General features: G+C 34.3%; 2 protein-coding genes across 2 annotated transcripts in view; both read left to right on the forward strand.

The window, feature by feature from the left end:
• LOC147840416 (uncharacterized) overlaps nt 1-19733 on the forward strand; it is a 976031-nt gene that overhangs the window by 423715 nt on the left and 532583 nt on the right. The gene's annotated exons all lie outside the window — the stretch shown is intronic.
• Nucleotides 8324-19733, forward strand: part of nr2f5 (nuclear receptor subfamily 2, group F, member 5) — a 32446-nt gene continuing 21036 nt past the window's right edge. Inside the window, 1 exon segment of the mRNA NM_131186.1 lies at nt 8324-9339. Coding sequence (NP_571261.1) covers nt 8973-9339 — 367 coding nt within the window. The 5' untranslated portion in view covers nt 8324-8972.

A 19733-nucleotide genomic window follows, 5' to 3' on the forward strand; every position in this document is an offset into this window, starting at 1 on the left:
TGAATGAATGAATGAATGAATAAATGAATGAATTATTAACGAACAAACTAATATTAACTAAAAGTGCTAACAGAAGTCTAATTTAATAGACTAGTAACTTGTCGCTTCATCCAACTGTAGCAAGCATCCATATGTCAGATGCATCTCTGGCTGTGGTTGATAGGGAAGATTAATGCCCATGCAGCTCCAGCCTGTGAAGTGACTGATGAGTGCAGCAACTGGCACACTGACTCCCAGATTGAGGTCAGGGAGTAAACATGACCACATAGCATGGCCTAGGAAATGCAAAGGCCACTGGTTTGCAGGTTAATTTATGGAAGCTCTGACAGTTTGCGACCCATGATTCATGATTTCTGCTTCTGACGTGAAAGGCAGCCTGCTCCTAAAATGTCCCCATAAACAATCACTCAGGTAACATGAGTGTCCGGCAAAATCTGGTCCTCTTTCTGAAGGCCCAGAGTCTGTTTCAAAGGATTATTTCCCTTTCTTTCTTTTTCTTTCTTTCTTTCTTTCTTTCTTTCTTTCTTTCTTTCTTTCTTTCTTTCTTTCTTTCTTTTTTTCTTTCTTTCTTTCTTTTTCTTTCCTTCTTTCTTTCTTTCTTTCTTTCTATTTAACTGTATTTAAATCTATCTATCTATTTATCTATCTGAGCACCCGGAGGAATCCTACGCCGCGAACACAGGGAGAACATGCCAAGTTCACAGTAAAAGTTACTGTTTATATCTCCCAATTCTGAGTTTATTATCTTGTAAGTCTGAGTTTATATCTTTCATTTTTTAGTTTATCATCTCAGAATTCTGAGTTTATTTCACAATTGTGAGTTTATGTCTCTCATTTTCAGGTTATATCTCTCAATTCTGCATTTATAAATTCTGAATGTATATCTCTTTTATTTCTTTACTTTATATGTCCCAATTCTGAGTTTATCTCTTTATTTTGTGAGTTTGAAAAAAGTCTTTACTATTACTTCTAAGTTTTTACTTGGTTTCTCCCACTTTGTTTATTATCTCAAAATAATTCTGAGTTTTTATTTCTCATTTTTACTGTTTATATCTCCAAATTCTGAGCTTATTATCTTGCAATTTTGAGTTTATATCTTAATTTTTTTTTGCTTATATCTCCTAATTTTTAGTTTATTATCTCACAATTCTGAGTTTAAATCTTTCTTTTTTTTTTGTAGTTTATATCGCCCAATTCTCAGTTTATTTTGCAATTGTGAGTTTATATCTCTCATTTTCAGGTTATTTCTCCCAATTCTGCATTTATAAATTCTGAATTTATATCTTTAGTTTAAATCTCCCAATTCTAATATAATCTGTCTTTCTTTATTAATATCTCCCAATTTTAAGCTACTGTATAACCACCTTTTTTAGTTTATACATCCCTATTCTAAGCTATATCTGTCTTATTGTTTATATCTCCCAAATCTGAGTTTGAAAAAAGTTTATTTATCACAATTATACAGCTCTGGAAACTTAGAGGAAGGAAAAAATCAGAATTTGAAGTAAAGTTTTTTCCTAAAACCTTATTTTTTTCTGTTGGAAATGGCCTTCAATACTCGACAAAGTAAAAACTATAAATGAGCTTTATTTGGAACTGTGATGACCCTTTAAAAATCCTCCATTTCTGTGTCCCGAAATGAACAATAGCATAAACTTTAATAACCTCTAAAGTGCTTTAACTGAACTCCTAATTGAACTGAATGAAATTAGCCAACCTGATTCATCTCATTCATATTTTTAAATGCCATCACTGTGTAGAATTACGCATAATCACCATTTCTTCAAATAACCCCTTTGGTCAGTGTGCCACAGAATGATCTAATAGCCAGTCAAAAGGCTAATTGGAGGACAGGTAGGGTTACATATGCCAACAATTAAGCTGAGCTAAAGGGCAACTTTATGGCCTCTAGCGCTAGAAGTGCCGTGCTAAACAGAGACAACAATAACATCAAGTTCTTTTCTTTCGCATGCTGCTTAATTGGGGGACCATATGTTTTGTGAGTATATCTAAATAATTGATTTTCTCGCATTTTCATTTATTTACCATATACGTCATATTTAAACATGTTTTACCTCGTTGTAAATAATGCTGGCAGTGTTTTGACTGTTTTAATTCTATTGTTTTGCTGTGGGATCAACAGAAAGATGATTGTTTACTCGGCACGTAATGCTGGATAGAGAAAAAGGCATGGCTGTTTAAACTGCTTAATGGCATACTGCACCTACTCACTGAGGGAAATTTCCCACTGTAACTTCAAAATACTTGGACGAAGGTGGAAAATATTAGGCTTAAACTCTTTTTAGGTATTAAAACAATGCATCTCACTCTCAAATACTTGATGTCTCCCATTTTTGGTTTATTACCTCATAATAATTTTGAGTTTATGTTTTTTCTTTTTCTTTTTTGTTTATTCATCCATTCATTTTATTATCAGCTTAGTCCCTTTTTTAATTCGGGGTCGCCACAGCGGAATGAACCGCCAACTTATCCAGCACGTTTTTACGCTGCGGATGCCCTTCTAGCCGCAACCCATCTTTGGGAAACATACACACACTCATACACTACGGACAATTTAGTCTACCCAATTTACCTGTACTGCATGTCTTTGGACTGTGGGGGAACGCAGGGAGAACATGCAAACTCCACACAGAAACGCCTACTGAGCCGAGGTTCGAACCAGCAACCTTCTTGCTGTGATATGACAGCACTACCTACTGTGCCATTGCGTCGCTCTCAATTTTTTGTTCATTATCTCACAATTCTGAGTTTCTATCTTTCTTTCTAGTTTCTTTCTTGTTTATTTTCGCCCAATTCAGAGTTTATTTCACAATTGTGAGTTTATATCAATCGTATTCTAAATTTGAGGCAACATAGTGGCTCAGTGGTTAGCACTGCCACCTCACAGCAAGAAGGTTGCTGGTTCAAGTGCAGGCTGGGCCAAGTGGCATTTCTGTGTGGAGTTTGCATGTTCACTCTGGGTGCTCTGGTTTTCCCCACAGGTGAAGACATGCGGTGAATTGGGCATGTTAAATTGGCAAATGTGTTTTACTGTGTTGTGACTGCGTAAAAAAACACATTATGGAATAGTTGGTGGTTCATTCCGCTGTGGAAACCCCTGATAAATAAGGGAGTAAGCCAAAGGAAAATTAATGAATGAATTTGTTTATGCTGACTAACTAAAAAAAAAAAAAAAAACTTCGCAACTATAAACATTTTTAAAAGGTGGGACTTAATAGTTTTATGTTTAATCCACTTAAATTTGTAAAAATTATTAGGTGAACTTAATCAATTTCTGTTTGGACAACATGAAGGAATTGTGTGGCACCCGGGTTTTTTTTCACAGTGTTACACCCACTATCTTAGGAATTTTTACTATTTAGAAGTTAATGTATATTTTTATTATTCCCATTATATGTCAAAGAAAGTGGTCACAATTTTTGAAAACATTTGCAAAGTAAAAGATTGTTTGTTTTAAAGAACAATGTAAATAATAATAATAATAATAATAATAATAATAATAATAATAGGGGTGGCACAGTGGTTAGCACTGTCACCTCACAACAAGCAGGATGCTGGTTTGATTCCTGGCTGGACCAGTTGCCATTTCTGTGCGGAGTTTGCATGTTCTTCCCATGTTGATGTGGGTTTCCTTCAGTTTTAACACCTTAAAGCTAGGTAGAGTGGAAACATTTCTTACAGAATAAAAAAAAAAAAAAAAAAAAAACACAGTTCTTTCATGTTGTCCCAACACAAATAAATTAAGTTAATCGTTTTTACAGCTAGGTTGTCCCCCCCCCACCCCCCTTAATGATTAAAAAGTCAAAGGATTACATTAAATTACATTATATAGCCAAAGCAGATTACAGTTTTTCTCACAACACTATTCACATTTGCACAATATTTAATGCATTTTTTAAACAATTACTACAAACTGCAAAACCTAGTTGATGACCTGCAAAAGTGTGTCGCTTGCTCAAAATTAATCGCTCATTCCTCAAAAGCAAGTATTCATGTCAATGAAAGTATCATCAAGATGAATAGTCCTGACACCATTGTTTTGATCAGGATAGTGAAATGCCTTTGTCATGTTTTCATTATGACAGTCTACTTACAGTTTTTGTAAGTTTTTTCCAATGAAAAAAAGTCAGATTTTGCTGACCCGTGCTGAAATTGCTCAAGACAGTAATATATACTATTTGCACAGCATTTGAAAACTACAGTAAAGTTAGATATCACTACATTTAGTGAAGTGTCTGAGTACAAGACACTGAATATGTATGTTTCACATGTTTACTGCATTTGCTCTTTACAATTCTAATTTATTGACAGCATTGTGCAACAGAATAAACACACCCTTATTTACCACAAACATAAACTCCCTTTGGGTAGAGCTGTGCACAACTGTAAACAATACTGCAGTACTTGTTGGAACTGAACATACAACAAACATACACAGGTCTGTAAATCATTCATCAAATTGTTCAATTTAGAAGACATTTTCAGAAAAAAAAAAGATTTTAAATTATAAAATTTACTTAAAAGATTTTGAAAACTAGTACAACATTTTTGTATGTAATGACTCAAGTAATGAAATGAGGTCTTAGGTTTTATAGGGAATGACTATTCAGCATTAACAAGTTTACTTAATTTTGACTGACATGACATGAGCAAATGATAATGTTATAAAACAGCAGAGAGTTTTATCAAAGCAATTGATGCATGTCCAATTTGTTTGAAGGAGAAACTGCTACTATGATGTGCACAAATGACTAATTGTTTTGACAAATGCATAAAGTGTTTTGCAGATGTAAAGAGTGTTGTGAGAAATGCACCAACTTGTCTGAAAAAAACTGTAATCCACTGTAAAACCCAACAGTCAACATTATCAACTGAACTGAGTGTAGTTAACTCAAAATTGACTGAAAGTTAATTCTACTCATTTGAAAAGAGTTTTGAACTCAGTTTCGAAGGTAATGAGTTGATTAAATACCTCACTACTTCAGTTTAAATGGATAAAGTTCACAGTACTCGTATAGATTAGTTTTTTTTTTTTACTCAAATGGTTTGTTGCAATTGGGTTCCTCAAATGGTTTGGGTTACCTTAAATTATTGGGTTTTACAGTCTACTAAAGACATTTGCAATGTATTTGTGCAGAAATGGTAAAACAGACGCACAGTTTAACTGCAAATAAACAAGGTTTTAAATTGTAACAGTAGTTAGTTAGTTCACTGTCTTTTACACTTCCTCACAGCTTTTAGGTGTAATGGTAAAAGGCAGTACATGCTGCTGTAATTTACACTGTGGCCTTTTGTGCATTAACAGCTTCCCAATATGCTCATTACAGACCAAACTAACAGAAGCAAAGACTCCTGCGAGGAGCCTTTGTCAAATGGTGTGAACGGCAACACCAAACGACACACTAATGAAAACAAGGTTACTAACATGCCAGTTAAATCCATCATTCTCCCTTTCTCTCAAAGTAAACATCTTATTTTGTTGTTGTTGTTTTCAAATACATTTAAAATTTTTATGTCCTTTTAAAAGTTTGATGCAAAGCTATTTGGGGTACTATATAAGTTTTTTTTATGCAATTAATCTACAATTATTGATTAATTAAATATGATATTTTTCTGTTTGTATGTTTGGGAAGAACTTTTCTGAGGAGAGTAAATAAGTGTCAAACATTCTGTCAAGTCAAACATTCAGTCAAGTCTGCCTTTTAATTGATACTTTGATTGATTAATTTAAATAATCTTATTTGAAGCTATTTAAAACTATCAAATATAATAATTATCATATGTTCATTTATTCATTTTTTTTTCAGCTTAGTCCATTTTTTAATCCGGGGTCGCCACAGCGGAATGTACTTATCCAGCACGTTTTTATGCAACAGATACCCTTCCAGCCGCAACCCATATCTGGTAAACATCCACACACACTCATTCACACACAGACAATTTAGCCTACCCAATTCACCTGTACCGCATGTCTTCGGACTGTGGGGGAAACTGGAGCACCCGGTGGAAACCCACGCGAACGCAGGGAGAACATGCAAACTCCACACAGAAACGCCTACTGACCCAGCCGAGGCTCGAACCAGCAACCTTCTTGCTGTGAGGCGACAGCACTACTTACTGCGCCACTGCGTTGCCAATTATCATATTTTAATGGTTAATAAATTCAAAGAGTATGGTCCATGTGTATAATTTTGTCAACTGAGTATATTTAAATGATGTGATATTAAAATGATTGGTTATAATTTCAAGTTTCAAACAATTCAATGCTTCCAACTGTATGCTTGTGTGTATAGTATACAGTTTAATATGCTGACTTATTGTTTGTTACATATGTAAACAACTTAAAACCCAATAGTTCACCTAAGGAACGTCATTTTTGTTTTGTAGTTTTCATATACATTTATACACTTTTAAATGTTTGATGCAAAACTATTTGGAGAACTGTATGAGTCACTTTTATTTCTGAATCCAATTAATCTGGAATTATTGAATTATTCTGTTTGTATGTTTGGGAAGAATTTCTCCCAGGGGTGTAAACAAGTGTCAAACATTGTGTCGTTTGAGAGTTTAGTTTAAGTCTTTTTATTGATTGAGTGATTTAAATAATTTAATAATTAAATAATTAATTAATTATTAATTAATTATAATAAAATAATTTGAAGCAATTTAAAACTGTCTAATATATATATATATATATATATATATATATATATATATATATATATATATATATATATATATATATATATATATATATATATATATATATATATATTATCAGTCAGTTTAGGTCACAATTCATGCTAACTACTAGCTTATTACCTGCCTATTGTTAAGATATGAACTGTTCCTACTTATAAAGTATGATTTTATTCTGCATCCCTATTCCTACCAAAAACTTAAACCCAACTTCTACCTTACTAACTATTAATAAGCAGCTAATTAGTAGTTTGTTAAGCTAGTTGTGTTAGTTAATGGTTTGTTAATACTGTGAATTGTGACCTAAACTAAAGTGTTACCAATGATCATATTTCTAAATTCAGAGAGTAAGACCTATGTATATTTTTGTCAAATGAGTACATTTAAATCATGTTATATTAAAATTATTGGTTAAAATTTCATGTTTCGAACAATTCAACAATTCAAACTGTGTGCTTGTGTGTGTACAATATCAAGTTTAATATGCTTAATTATCAAACTTTAGCTTTTTGAACAACTTAAAACTTAATAGTTCACTTAAGGAACGTCATTTTTTGTTTGTAGTTTTTTTATTTAAATGTTTTATGCACTTTTAAACGTGTGATGCAAAGCTATTTGGAGTACTGTATACGTCCATTTTTTAATACAGTTAATCTGGAATTATCGATTAAATAAATTTGAGATTTTTATGTTTGGGAGGATTTTTTTTTCTGAGAGAGTAAAGTGTCAAACGTTGTGTAGTTTGAATGTTTAGTTTAAGTCTTTCCTTTTTAATTAATCTTTTGATTGACTGAGTGTTTTAAATAATCTTATTTAAACATATCATATATAATAATTATCGTATTAATGATGGTTAATAAATATGATCAATGTGCACAATTTGGTCAAATAACTATACTTAAATGATGTGATATTAAAACGATTGGTTATAATTTTAAGTTTCAAACAACTCAATGCTTTATGCTCAGGTGTAAATCCCCAAAAGTGAGTGCTGGCTAACAGGTTAACCGGTTAGTAATATATTATATTAATATATTATACAAACATGCTGAATTATTAAACTTTAGATTTTTGAACAACTTAAAACTTAATAGTTCACTTAAGCAACCCCATTTTTATTTTGTAGGTTTTCATATACATTTAAACATTTTATGCACTTTTAAAAGTGTGATGCAAAGCTATTTGGAAATCTGTATACAGATTAATATGCAGACTCATCAAATGTTACATTTTCAAATAACTCAAAACTTAATAGTTCACGTTTTTGCCCTGGTAAATAATAATCAGTAAAAAAAAATCAGTGTTAATGTCTTCTTTAATATTTCCTGAGCTTGTCTCTGCTTGAGACTGTTAAACAATTCACATTAATTGTGCAAGAGCTGCGCCTTTGTCCAATTGGACAAAGACTTTTTTCTATCACCTCCACTGACCAGTTGAAGAGATTATCGTATTTATGCCCCGCCCTGCTCTGAGGCGTCACATACTAATATGGTCACTATGTCCTTATATGCAGTGTGGTGGGAGGAGCTGCTGTAACCACGGCTGTTTAGTGTCACTTTCACCGAATTCTTAACTACGGTTCTCAGAGATGAATCGGACAGCTGGCTGGTGAAACACATTGCATCTCCTCTAGTAAACACAACCTACATGTTTTGACGGATTATTAAATAGCTTTCCTGGTATAGCTGCAAAAGAACTGTGTGATACGGAACGAACTTTCAGCTCATTTTCGTTGTATTTACACGTTTATTTGCTTCTCCACAACAGCATTTCGCGTGCGCTCTTGTTTGGACGGAGATTGCGATCAGATATCGTATCTGTGAGGCTGTTGGAAAACGCTCTTATCTATTTTGCGTTCAGTTCTTTCATAAAGACTCATCCAATCGTGATTTATCTGATAATTAAAGCAAAACTTCACACACGTGGGATTTCGGAGAAGATCGTGAAGTTTCAAGCCGATGGTCTTCTCGTGACGCGAACTGTCGGACATTCTCACTCAATATTGACAGTAGTTTTGAGGATTTCCCAAGCAATAATTATGCCACCGTCTTGTCTACGTTGTTTTAAATATTCCAAAACTTGTTTTGAGTAGAGAAAACTTTCACTCCATAGTTTTATTTTTTATTTTATTACCTAGAAAGATCTCCGAAGCGGGAAGCGCCGCGCGCCTCGTCTGGATCTCTTGAACTCTCCTCCCCGCTTTAAGGAGTCGCATTGTATCGGTTGCTATCACAAAAGTGTCGCGGGATAGCATGGCAATGGTAGTAAATCAGTGGCAAGAAAACATTTCGGCTGATCCCGGCTCCCAGCTGCAAATGTGCAGTCAGGAGCCCGGCGGGACACCGGGAACTCCCTCTGGGTCAACCCCGGGCAACGATGCGCTCTCCGGGGACAAAATTCCCAATGTGGACTGCATGGTGTGCGGGGACAAATCCAGCGGTAAACACTACGGCCAGTTTACCTGCGAGGGCTGCAAGAGCTTCTTCAAGCGCTCGGTGAGACGGAACCTGAGTTACACCTGCCGGGGAAACCGGGACTGTCCCATTGACCAGCACCATCGGAACCAGTGCCAATACTGCCGGCTCAAGAAGTGCTTGAAAGTCGGAATGAGGAGAGAGGGTAAGATATTACAGTGTTTAACTGCATGCATTTGACTTAAAGCTACACGAGATAAACAATACTCGCACCCGTTCATTTTTGAACAGTGACAACTGAATATTTGGTCTGAAATCGCAAGCATGACTTGAAAACAGTATAAGCACTATTTAATTGACTGTGAACAATGATGAACATTGATAGTCATTGGCTGCTAATATAATTTCCCTATTTAGACCTTGCAAATAATACTTTTACAAAATTATATTAAGGAGAAAGTCCGAATGTGCGAATATAACCAACTTTACCTCAGTAGACAAATTGAGGTAAAGTTGGTTATATATTCTCACATTAGTTAATTTTTGAACAATGTCAACTTGTGACATGATACTTTGAATATTTGGTCTGAAATCGCATGTAAGTCTACGACTTGAAAACAACATTAGCACTTATTTAATTGACGCGGAACAATATTGTACCATACTTTGATGGCTACTGATATGATGTCTCTGTTTAGAATTTGCAAAGAATACTTTTATGAAGTGATATTGTTAAGGGGAAAGTCAGAATGTGCGATTACAAAACCAACTTTACCTCAAGAAATTGAGATAAAGTTAGTTATATGTTCTCACATTGGTTCATTTTTGAACAATGTCAACTTGTGACGCGACTTTGAATATTTGGTCTGAAATCGCATCTAAGTCTATGACTTGAAAACAACATTAACATTATTTAATCGACAGTGAGTAATGTTGTACCTACTTTGATGGCTACTAATATGATATCCCTGTTTAGAATTAGCAAAGAATATTATATTATAGGGAGAAAGTCCGAATGTGCCTCAATGCTTTACCTCAACTTTATGGAAGTGATCAGAAATGTGGCGGTGAAACTGCGAGGCGTTACACAAAGTGTACTAAAACAAATTAATATTGGTGCATTAGCGGGTCTTTAGCTTAAAAGTCTCCTCTAATCAGGTTTTATAAGGATCTTGGGGTTTTTTTGTGCGAAGATTTGAAGAGTTCTCGTCTCATTACATGTTTTACATCTCAGTTTTGCTTTCTGGACTTGAAGTAGCATGAAGCAGAAGGTTTTCCAAAGAAGTATAAAAATTTAATTTTCAATAATGCAGCTATTTTCTAAAAAACAGAAAATTAACCATTAATTGATCTATTTTAAACTGAATATTTTGGTAATTGTTATTTAGTCTGAAACAAATCTTGATGTCTGAGGTAACAGATATCAAATTACCAGGGTGTTTTTGTTAACAACAACAGATTTAACCATAATGTTTTGGTGGAAAGTGTAGTTATCATGGAAAATATTTGTGAGTGACCCCCACACTAAAACCTCAAACTAAAACATTTTCTTTACTGTAGAATTGAAGGGGAAATAGTTGTTTGCTTGTATAATAAAGTGGTGATTAATTAATGCAACTTTTTCCACAATATTCCTGAAAGATAAAATTTTTAAAGTTTCTTTTAGAAGGGATTTAAAGTTCCTCAAATGGTGTATTAAACGTTTTTATGCAACAAATTGTAAAAAAAATAAACATAAAATCCATAAAAATAAAGTTTAATGACCTACGGAATAACCAGGGGTGGTAATATTAAAATTTTCCCTCAAGCCTCTGTGATTTAATGCTCACTGCTACAACAATTTATTTTAATAATGTATTTAATAAATGTTTAGATTAAATTAATCTTGACTATGAGAAGAGAAAAAATATTTCTAAGCAAGAACTTTCCTTGCTTTCTGATAAGGAATCTTTAGAAATGGTCAATCTGAAAGTTGAAATAACTAAGATTTTTTTTTTTTAACTGAAGTGCATATAGGTTGTCTATTTTGTAGCTGATTATGAAAACTCAGCAAAGTCCCTCATTCATTTGGTTTATGAAAATGGCTGGAGGGAAAATTGATCTAGTCATGCCTTCAGACTAAAAGAACATTGAGTCTCCTGATTCTCTTGTCTGTTGACCTTTGATGTGAATATGAGCTATATCTGCATACGAGAAGACATTTTCAGTGATGAATATGGGGCCAGAAGGTATATTTCCTCTTTTATAAAAATGCATTTCTGTCAAAGTAATGTAAAGATCTTATTGTATTGGTTTATTTAGGCATTTTCCAGTCATTTATAGTAGTTGACTGGCAAAAATATGAATTAAAAACAACATCTGTTGGTAATTCGTAACTTCTAATTCATATAGAAGTGAGGGCCAAGTATCATAAATGAAAGTTATAATATAAGAGACGAAATTCCAAGTACTAGTTATTGATTGAACTTTAGGTTATGTTTGAATTACGTTTTTTTGTCTGTCATAATTGGTTTGCACTTGTAATAAAAAGCACATAATGTAAAAATGCTGGACCAATTTGGACAAACCCAAAAGATATAGGTTAAACATGTCCTTTAAATTTAATTAAACAAGTAACCCAATGTAGCGCTTTCACCTCACAGCAAGAAGGTCATTGGTTCGAGCCTCGACTGGGTCAGTTCTGTGTGCAGTTTGCATGTCCACCCCGGGTTCACGTGGGTTTCCTCCGAGTGCTCCGTTTTCCCCCACAGTCCAAAGACATGCAGTATAGGTAAATTGGGTAAGCTAAAGTGTCAGTAGTGTATGTGTGTGAGTGAGAATGTATGGGTGTTTACGAGTACTGAGTTGCAGTTGAAAGGGAATCAGCTGCGTAAAAAACATACGCTGCATAAGTTGGTGGTTCATTCCGCTGTGGCAAGCCCTAATTAATAAAGGGACTAAGCCGAAAATAAAATGAATTAATGAAAGTAACCCAATGTTGGGTTTCTTTATATGTGAGCCAACATTGAGTAAATACACCCCTGCGTTTTTTTAAAGTGCAGGTTTTATCATTTGTGACAGGTTACCCCATATAGCGTGAACCATTTAATCATTGAAAACATTTAGAAATAGCATTGTTCATATTTCCTTGGCCTTTTTTTGACAGTGCCTTTACTTTGTGTTGCACCTTGTGAAAACATCCTCTGCCTCAAGAGACATGTTAAGACTTTTACCTTTACCTGTCGACATGCTTTCACGTAAATCAATAATATATATTTTTCCTCACTCTTTAAGCCTATCAGGTTGTATTGCATTTGTAAAGACAGAATAGATATAGACAGGAACACATGCGGCTCCGCTTCTTCTTTTCATTCATAAATTATGTCTCCTCTGAATTATGCAATTCAGTCACTTGCAAAGAGAAGCACCGTGTACCGAGCTATTACAGTTATAACACAGCAGGGACCAAACAAACAAAACACTTACAGTAGCTCACACACTTTAGTCACTGTGCATGAGGTTTATCATTAACATGTCTAGTTGATCTATCAGTTGAAGTCAAAATGATTAGCCTCCTGTAAAATTTAAATGTAGTAAAAATATTTCCTAATTGTTGCTTAAAGGTTTAAAAAAAATTTTTTTTCAACGCACTTTTAAACATAATAGTTTTAATTGGGATGTCTCGAACAGATTTGTTGCCCACAAGTCTAAGTAGTTTAATTTTGAGTATCTACCGATACCGAAATCTGATCTGATACTTCTATAATACATTAAAAAGGATAAAAAAAAGAGCGATGAAACACATCTAGGATAGAGTCAATCCGTTGAGTGGTAAGGCTTAGTAGAGACATGGAAGCTACAGATGAACTTCATGTGTCTGTGATGAACGAAACTTGGGGTCCATCATATAACAGGACAAGTAGTTTGTCAGAAATATTCTTTTAAAGGGCAGGCAGAGCTTTTTCAGTGGAATAGTGGCAAGATGGCATTGCAAATCGAGGTTCTACATTTGTTTAAGAGGTGTCTTATCAGGTTTGTTTTGTTTAATGTAGCCTTTTCCTTTCCACCTCTTGCAATGCCAAGTTTACATATCTCACAATGTTGGCAATGGCAATGTTGTCTTCATCAACCTTATAATATCGCCAGACTGCAGACATACTCGCGCTTTCCGCTTCAAGTTGCTTCCGTGTTCTACTTTGCCAGCATTTAACCAATAGTGTCTCTGCAACAAAGTGATGTCATGCCGTACGCATTGCTGTTTCTGTGTGAAGTCAAGAACGAGGCCTAACTCTGTACCACCACATAACTATAGATGTGTATATATATTTATATAAATATTTATTTATTCGAGTCCTGATTGGGAGGAAACGTTCGATTCCGATCGAGTCTAAAACAGCATGATCGGAAATTGGGTCCAATCACGTAATCAGATCTGGACATCCCTAAGTTTTAATTACTAGTTTCATTTCATAAAGTGTCTTTGCCATGATAACAAAACATATAATTTAACTAGTTAGTTTGCAACTTACTAGTATTTAGTTGTAGGGAATTTTAAAGACTTAACTAGGTTATTATGTTAATGTTAAAGTTATTGGATAAAAGTGCCTTGTTATGTATCGAAAATATAAATATTGTTCTTTAAATTGTTAAAAAAAATTAAAACTGCTTATATTCTAGGCAAACTAAAATAAATAATAGGAATATATATATATATATATATATATATATATATATATATATATATATATATATATATATATATATATATATAAGAATTACTCTGAAAATCTCCTTGCTCTGTGAAATTTCGTTTGTGAAATATTTTTTAAAAAGAATAGAAATTTCACTAATAATTTGGACTTCAACTTTATATTAAAGCTCTCAGGCTTTGATACATAATATTTTAAAAGGCATTATAGACTTCTAATTGCAATTGCATTTTGGTCTTTAGTAGAGATGTAACGATTCACCGTGAGCTGGTAGAATATCGATTAAAATATGTGACGATACAAACCGCTAAAAACGTTAAACGAATTGTGATTAAAAAAATTTAACAGGGGGGCGCTGTGTTTACAGGTGCAAACTAGCTTTACCTGCACATTAGCGGCGAGCAAAAGGAGGTGCGGTTTCGAAACCCATTTCTACAGTGACACCTACTGGTCATTTATGTATTGCACTGGAACAGCTTCAGCAAAGAAAAAGTTTAAATTTAGGTTTTAAACTCCACGTCGTAGAGTTTCTTTTTTCGAAGTGATTTAGTGGAGCGGTGAGAGTTCCTGACTAGCATGCAGAGATAAAGAGTTCGAACCCAGGGTGATGCAGCTATAGATGTTAGGTTTAAAATGCTCTGTTCTTGCATTGTGTTTTTTTTTAAACATTGGCCTGACATCCGAATGAACACTTTGTGAATAAATATGTCTTGTTTTGGTCATAAAACAGTGTTGTTAATAAATTTCCCATTTATTATATTTTATTAACGTCTACCCCAACCCTAAACCCAACCATCACAGTACTGTAAAAATATTAATTATTGTTATACAGTTTTACAAAAATGATGCTAGATTGATGTAACATTATTAAAATACATAAAATCATAAATCCGGAGTATTCGTACAAGTCGGGATTTGGACCCAAAGCTATTTGCAGCACAGTATTAATGTGCACACGCACGGTCAACAAGGCTATATGAGACAGTTTTGCTCTGAGCATGTCAGTCAAACGCAGATTCGCCAGGTCTCTAAACGCCTCTGAAAGGATCGATGCTTTGAATCGCTTTAGTCACATGACCTGGGTGTTTCGGATCAAGCTTTAGTGCAGTGTTTTGAAACACTTGCACGTCGGGATCGAAACATCAGTTTTACGTCAGCCATCCCTTGTAAAATGACAGTGGTGAAGTGTGCCAAACACAAACTGTGTGCAAATACTACAAATAGACGTTTACTTACACAACAGAACAACGAATATGATGCATATAAACCATCAGCACAGTAAAAAACTACTGTCACAGACGTCTATACAAACACAAAAAAACAACTATTAATGAGCCAAACCACGCGGACCTGATGATTTGCAGCGCTGCTTACTCTGACGAGCGCTACAGCTTTATAGCGAAAGTGTGAAGATGTTTTTCAGACTGAAAGAGAAAGTTATACAGTTTTTAGACTCTTTTTAGCCTCTCCTTTTCATTTTAGTTTATGCATATTTTAATAATTTGATTTTTATTATTGAATATTGACAATTTTTTAAGATCATCTCTTCGTAAGTGTATCACACTGATACTATTATACAAGTAATATTAATTATTCACCTTCATAATCATGTCTCTATCCCACTACATAATTAATAATTTTAATTAAAAATAATTAAATTAAATTAATTAAAAATTAATAATATCAGTTTTTTTATGCCAGTGGCCAGTCCCCTGGAGCAGAGAGCCTATTGACTACATCTGTACACACTGCTCTCTGCTTTAGGAAAGGCTTTCCTCTCCACACCAGCCATCTCAGGCCCTGGTGACCTCAGCGTATGCCAGAAAACAGAGATATACTGATATTTCTTTTTAAAAATGTAAAATCCCAGCACAGTCACAGTTTTAGTGTGTGTATATTAGTCTTCTTTAGATTGTATTATTATTATTATATATTTTTTATTTATTTGTTTTTAAAATAGCAAATTAGTTATGGCAGAAAATACATTTTTTTTTTGTCAAAAATGTGCAGCGTTTAAGAAAAAAAAGAAAGGGATCTTTACCTTTATTTCTTTCAAATAATTTTGTTAAAAAAAACTGTGACTAAATGGTGAATCATGAGATTAGTATCGTGAAAAGTATCGAATGGTGAATCGGGTAATCGTTACTTCCCAAGCCTTAGTATCATGTCTGAGACTCTCAATATTTTAACTGAAGCAATCATAATTGTCTTTTATGCATGCATGGGTTAATATGATTCAATATGTTGGCACCTGGTCATTGTAGGTTCATGTAATCCTGCTAATTATTTGTCTCTGATAAGTTCTTGTAATCCTTGAGAGTGATATAGATAAACAGATTTGGTGGTGTGCTGGCCGTGACGAATGGGCTCAAGCACAAGACTCCAAGATAACATTCCTATCTCAGATAGGAATATTAATGCATCAATGCAAAGACTGAAGCAAGAAACATCCTTTATGTGTCTTTGATCATGATAAGATGAACGCTAGTCTGATCAAATGTTTAAAATGCTCTCACATAATCAGACTGATAATGCTTTTAGACCATCGGCAGCCTTGAAATTGGTGAACTTCGGCATAGTTTCTGCTTGTATTTGATGAGGTCAAATGTGTCTAGCTGTAAGGTTCTTTGTGTTGTGCAGCGCTCAGAAATCCCACTCTCTCCTCCTACGTGTGCATCACATGTGTTCGGTAATGAATGGGACAGAATCACGCTGCCGGCGGCTACAGAGACCCTCACATACGCATGTACTGTACTTTTCAGTGCAGATTGTAGACAACAGAACGTGACCGTCTCTATTTAAAAAAAGATAGTTTTATAGTCCACATGAGAACCTTCTATGTGGAAGCACAGAAGAAACATTTTTAAGGCACAATATGTAATATTTTGTTACAATTAAAATATCGAAAGAACACTAGAAGATTCACTTTCTTTCAGCTCAGTCCCTTATTAATAAGTGGTCTCCACAGTGGAATGAACTGCCAACTATTCCGGCATATGTTTTACACAGCTGATGCCCTCCCAGCTACAACTTGGCACTGGCGAACATTCATACACTCTCGCCATCACAGACTACGAGCAATTTAGTTCATCCAATTGTGCATGTGTTTAGACTGTGGGGAAAACCGAAGCACCCGAAGGATACCCACACCAACATGAGGACAGAAATGCCAACTGGCCTAGACAGTGCTAACCACTGAGCCGCCCAAGACTAGAACAGTTTTATACAGTATATTTAGCTGACTTGTGTACTTACATCATCGCAAATGTTTTATATGCTTTGAATCCAGAGAAATATCCATCATGTCAAGATGGCATCATGCTTATAATGTCAACCCTTGATTTCTGGTTTGCTTTTGTAGAAAACAGGGAAACACCAACCATTTTTTAATATGTTGTGCTTTGAACAGACTGCACAGAACAGCATTAAACAAAAACTTAAAATGTATTTAGTACTATTCATATAGACTATTTTGAGGTATGTAAACAAAGCTGCAGTCCTAACGTATTTCCTGTTTTACATTTTTAATTTTTATAGCTTCAGAGAAACCAAAAAGAGCCAAATATTAATAAACAATGACATGAAAGCTGTTTTAACATTACGTTATGATTAATTGCCTCTTCTTACAGTTCTGAAATAGTTTGATAACAAGCAGGAAATGTTCATGGACCAATGACATGACCACATTGAAATAATCTATACTAAATACCTCAAGTGCAGGCCTGTGGCATAAAGCTCTGCTGCTTTCAGCCTTACTCTGCTTCATGCTGCCATGATAAGCGTTGAAAACTTTATTCATTCGTTTGCAAAAGTCCCATATGATGTATAGAAGACCCACAATTCCACACTCAGTCACTGTGTCTTTAAACTACACCTTTGTTTGTTGTGAATATGCACCCTCTAGTGGCGAAAATTGCATACTGTGCTCAAATGTATTTTCCCCTCTGGATAAAACATTGGTTTGCATTGTACATTTTCTTTAAAAAAACAAAAACTGAGGAAGAACCATAGAGGAACCATTTTTGGTTGCTAAAATAATCTTTTATAGTCATTTTCCACACACGCTAGAGTGGGATTTGTCCGTTCTTGAACCATTCTGTGCATTTCCAATTGCAGAAAATGAGTTTTCAGGAGGTAAAGATTGGTTTGTGAGTCAAGTCCAGTCTTAAAAGTTTGAGTATTGTAGTAATTTTAGATCGCTACATTGCTTTACATGAGCAACATGGTGGCTCAGTGGTAGCACTGTCCCCTCACTGCAAGAAAGACACTGGTTCGAGTCCCGGCTGTCAGTTGGCGTTTGTGTGGAGTTTGCATGTTCTCCCCGTGTTAGTGTGGGTTCTCTCTGGGTGCTCGGGTTTCCCCCACAGTCCATAGACATGTGCTATAGGTGAATTAGATTAACTAAATTGGCTGTGTGTGTTTAAATGAGCGTGAATGGATGTTTCCCAGTACTGGGTTGCAGCTGGAAGGGCATCTGCTGTGTAATACATGAATAAGCTAAATAAGTTGGCAGTTCATTCCGCTGTGGCGACCCCTAATGAATAAAGGGACTAAGCAAAATGAATGTTACTTTGCATGTCTAAAGCTGTGCTCAGTTATCTAGAATGACTCCCAGTACTGTGAACAACAGGACAGAAGTGCCAGACTACCTGTAGAAACACAGAGATGTGCAATGATTTAAATGGGTTATATTGAGGAACAGCATGTCATCACTCCTTCCACATGAATGGTTCTTGATAACCTTTAAATTGCCTGGCTGAGAACAGGCTCTGGCTATAGGACAGGAACTATTATGGTGGAAAAGTTGTATTGGGGAACAGTTTCTACAGAACCATGTTTTCTTAAGTGTGAAGAACATTTTAATAATTCAAGAAATTATAAAGGTTTCTTAATAATTTTTTAAAGGTTTCTTCTAAATGACTATGTTCTAACCTGTACTGGAACTACATGGTAAAAATGCTAAATAATAAACGAATCAATTAAGTTAACTTAAGTGTTTTTACAAATTTGTGGGCTGAACATAAACCAATTAAGTTGTCCCCCCCAAAAAACTAAATAATTGTGTCGTTTTATTTCATTTTAAATAAGTAGTTTGAACAAGCAGCAATATATATATATATATATATATATATATATATATATATATATATATATATATATATATATATATATATATATTTATTTAATGACTTAACTAAGTAAGGTGAATTATTCAAGTCACTGGTCAAGATTGGTTTGTTTAGTAGCCAATCAAAAATTCAAATTCTTAAAAATATTGTTTAACTTTTTTGTATTCTAGAGAAACTAACTAGAAAGACTTTCTCTAGAAGAAAGGAAATTCTGTGAAAAATGTCCTTGCTCTGTTAAACATGACTGTTGTAAAAACAATAATGCCACAGAAGAATAATTTTTGGTTCTACTTAGAACCTTTTAGTGAACAATTCTTGAAAAAAAATTTTGTGGTATAAAGAATATTTTAAAAACCAAAATGAACATTGTCTATTATAATGTAAATGTTCCCTAAATGGTGGCGATTCACTCCTCTGTGGCGACACCTGATTAATAAAGTGACTAAGCCATAAAGAAAATGAATGAATGGATAGATGGTTCTTGAATAACCATGATAATCCATAGAACATATTTGATTCAGTTATAGAGCTTGTTTAGATAATGTTTGAATAAGTCTAAAAATCAAAACCATAAAGAACCTTTTTCAGCAGAAAGTTCCAGAGATATTAGCGGTTCTTAATGGAATCAGAGATTTAAGTTTAAAAGTCAACTTTTATTTTAGGTGTAAATGTGAGTGAGCAATCCTTTACTCTTCAAAATAAAGGTTTTGGGCTCTATTTTAAAGATCTAAGTGCAAAGTCTAAAGCGCATGGCACAAAAGATTGAAGGGCATGTCTGAATC

Source organism: Danio rerio, chromosome 16 (genome assembly GCF_052040795.2).
Source record: "Danio rerio strain M-AB ecotype USA chromosome 16, GRCz13ab, whole genome shotgun sequence".
Lineage (NCBI taxonomy): Eukaryota > Metazoa > Chordata > Actinopteri > Cypriniformes > Danionidae > Danio > Danio rerio.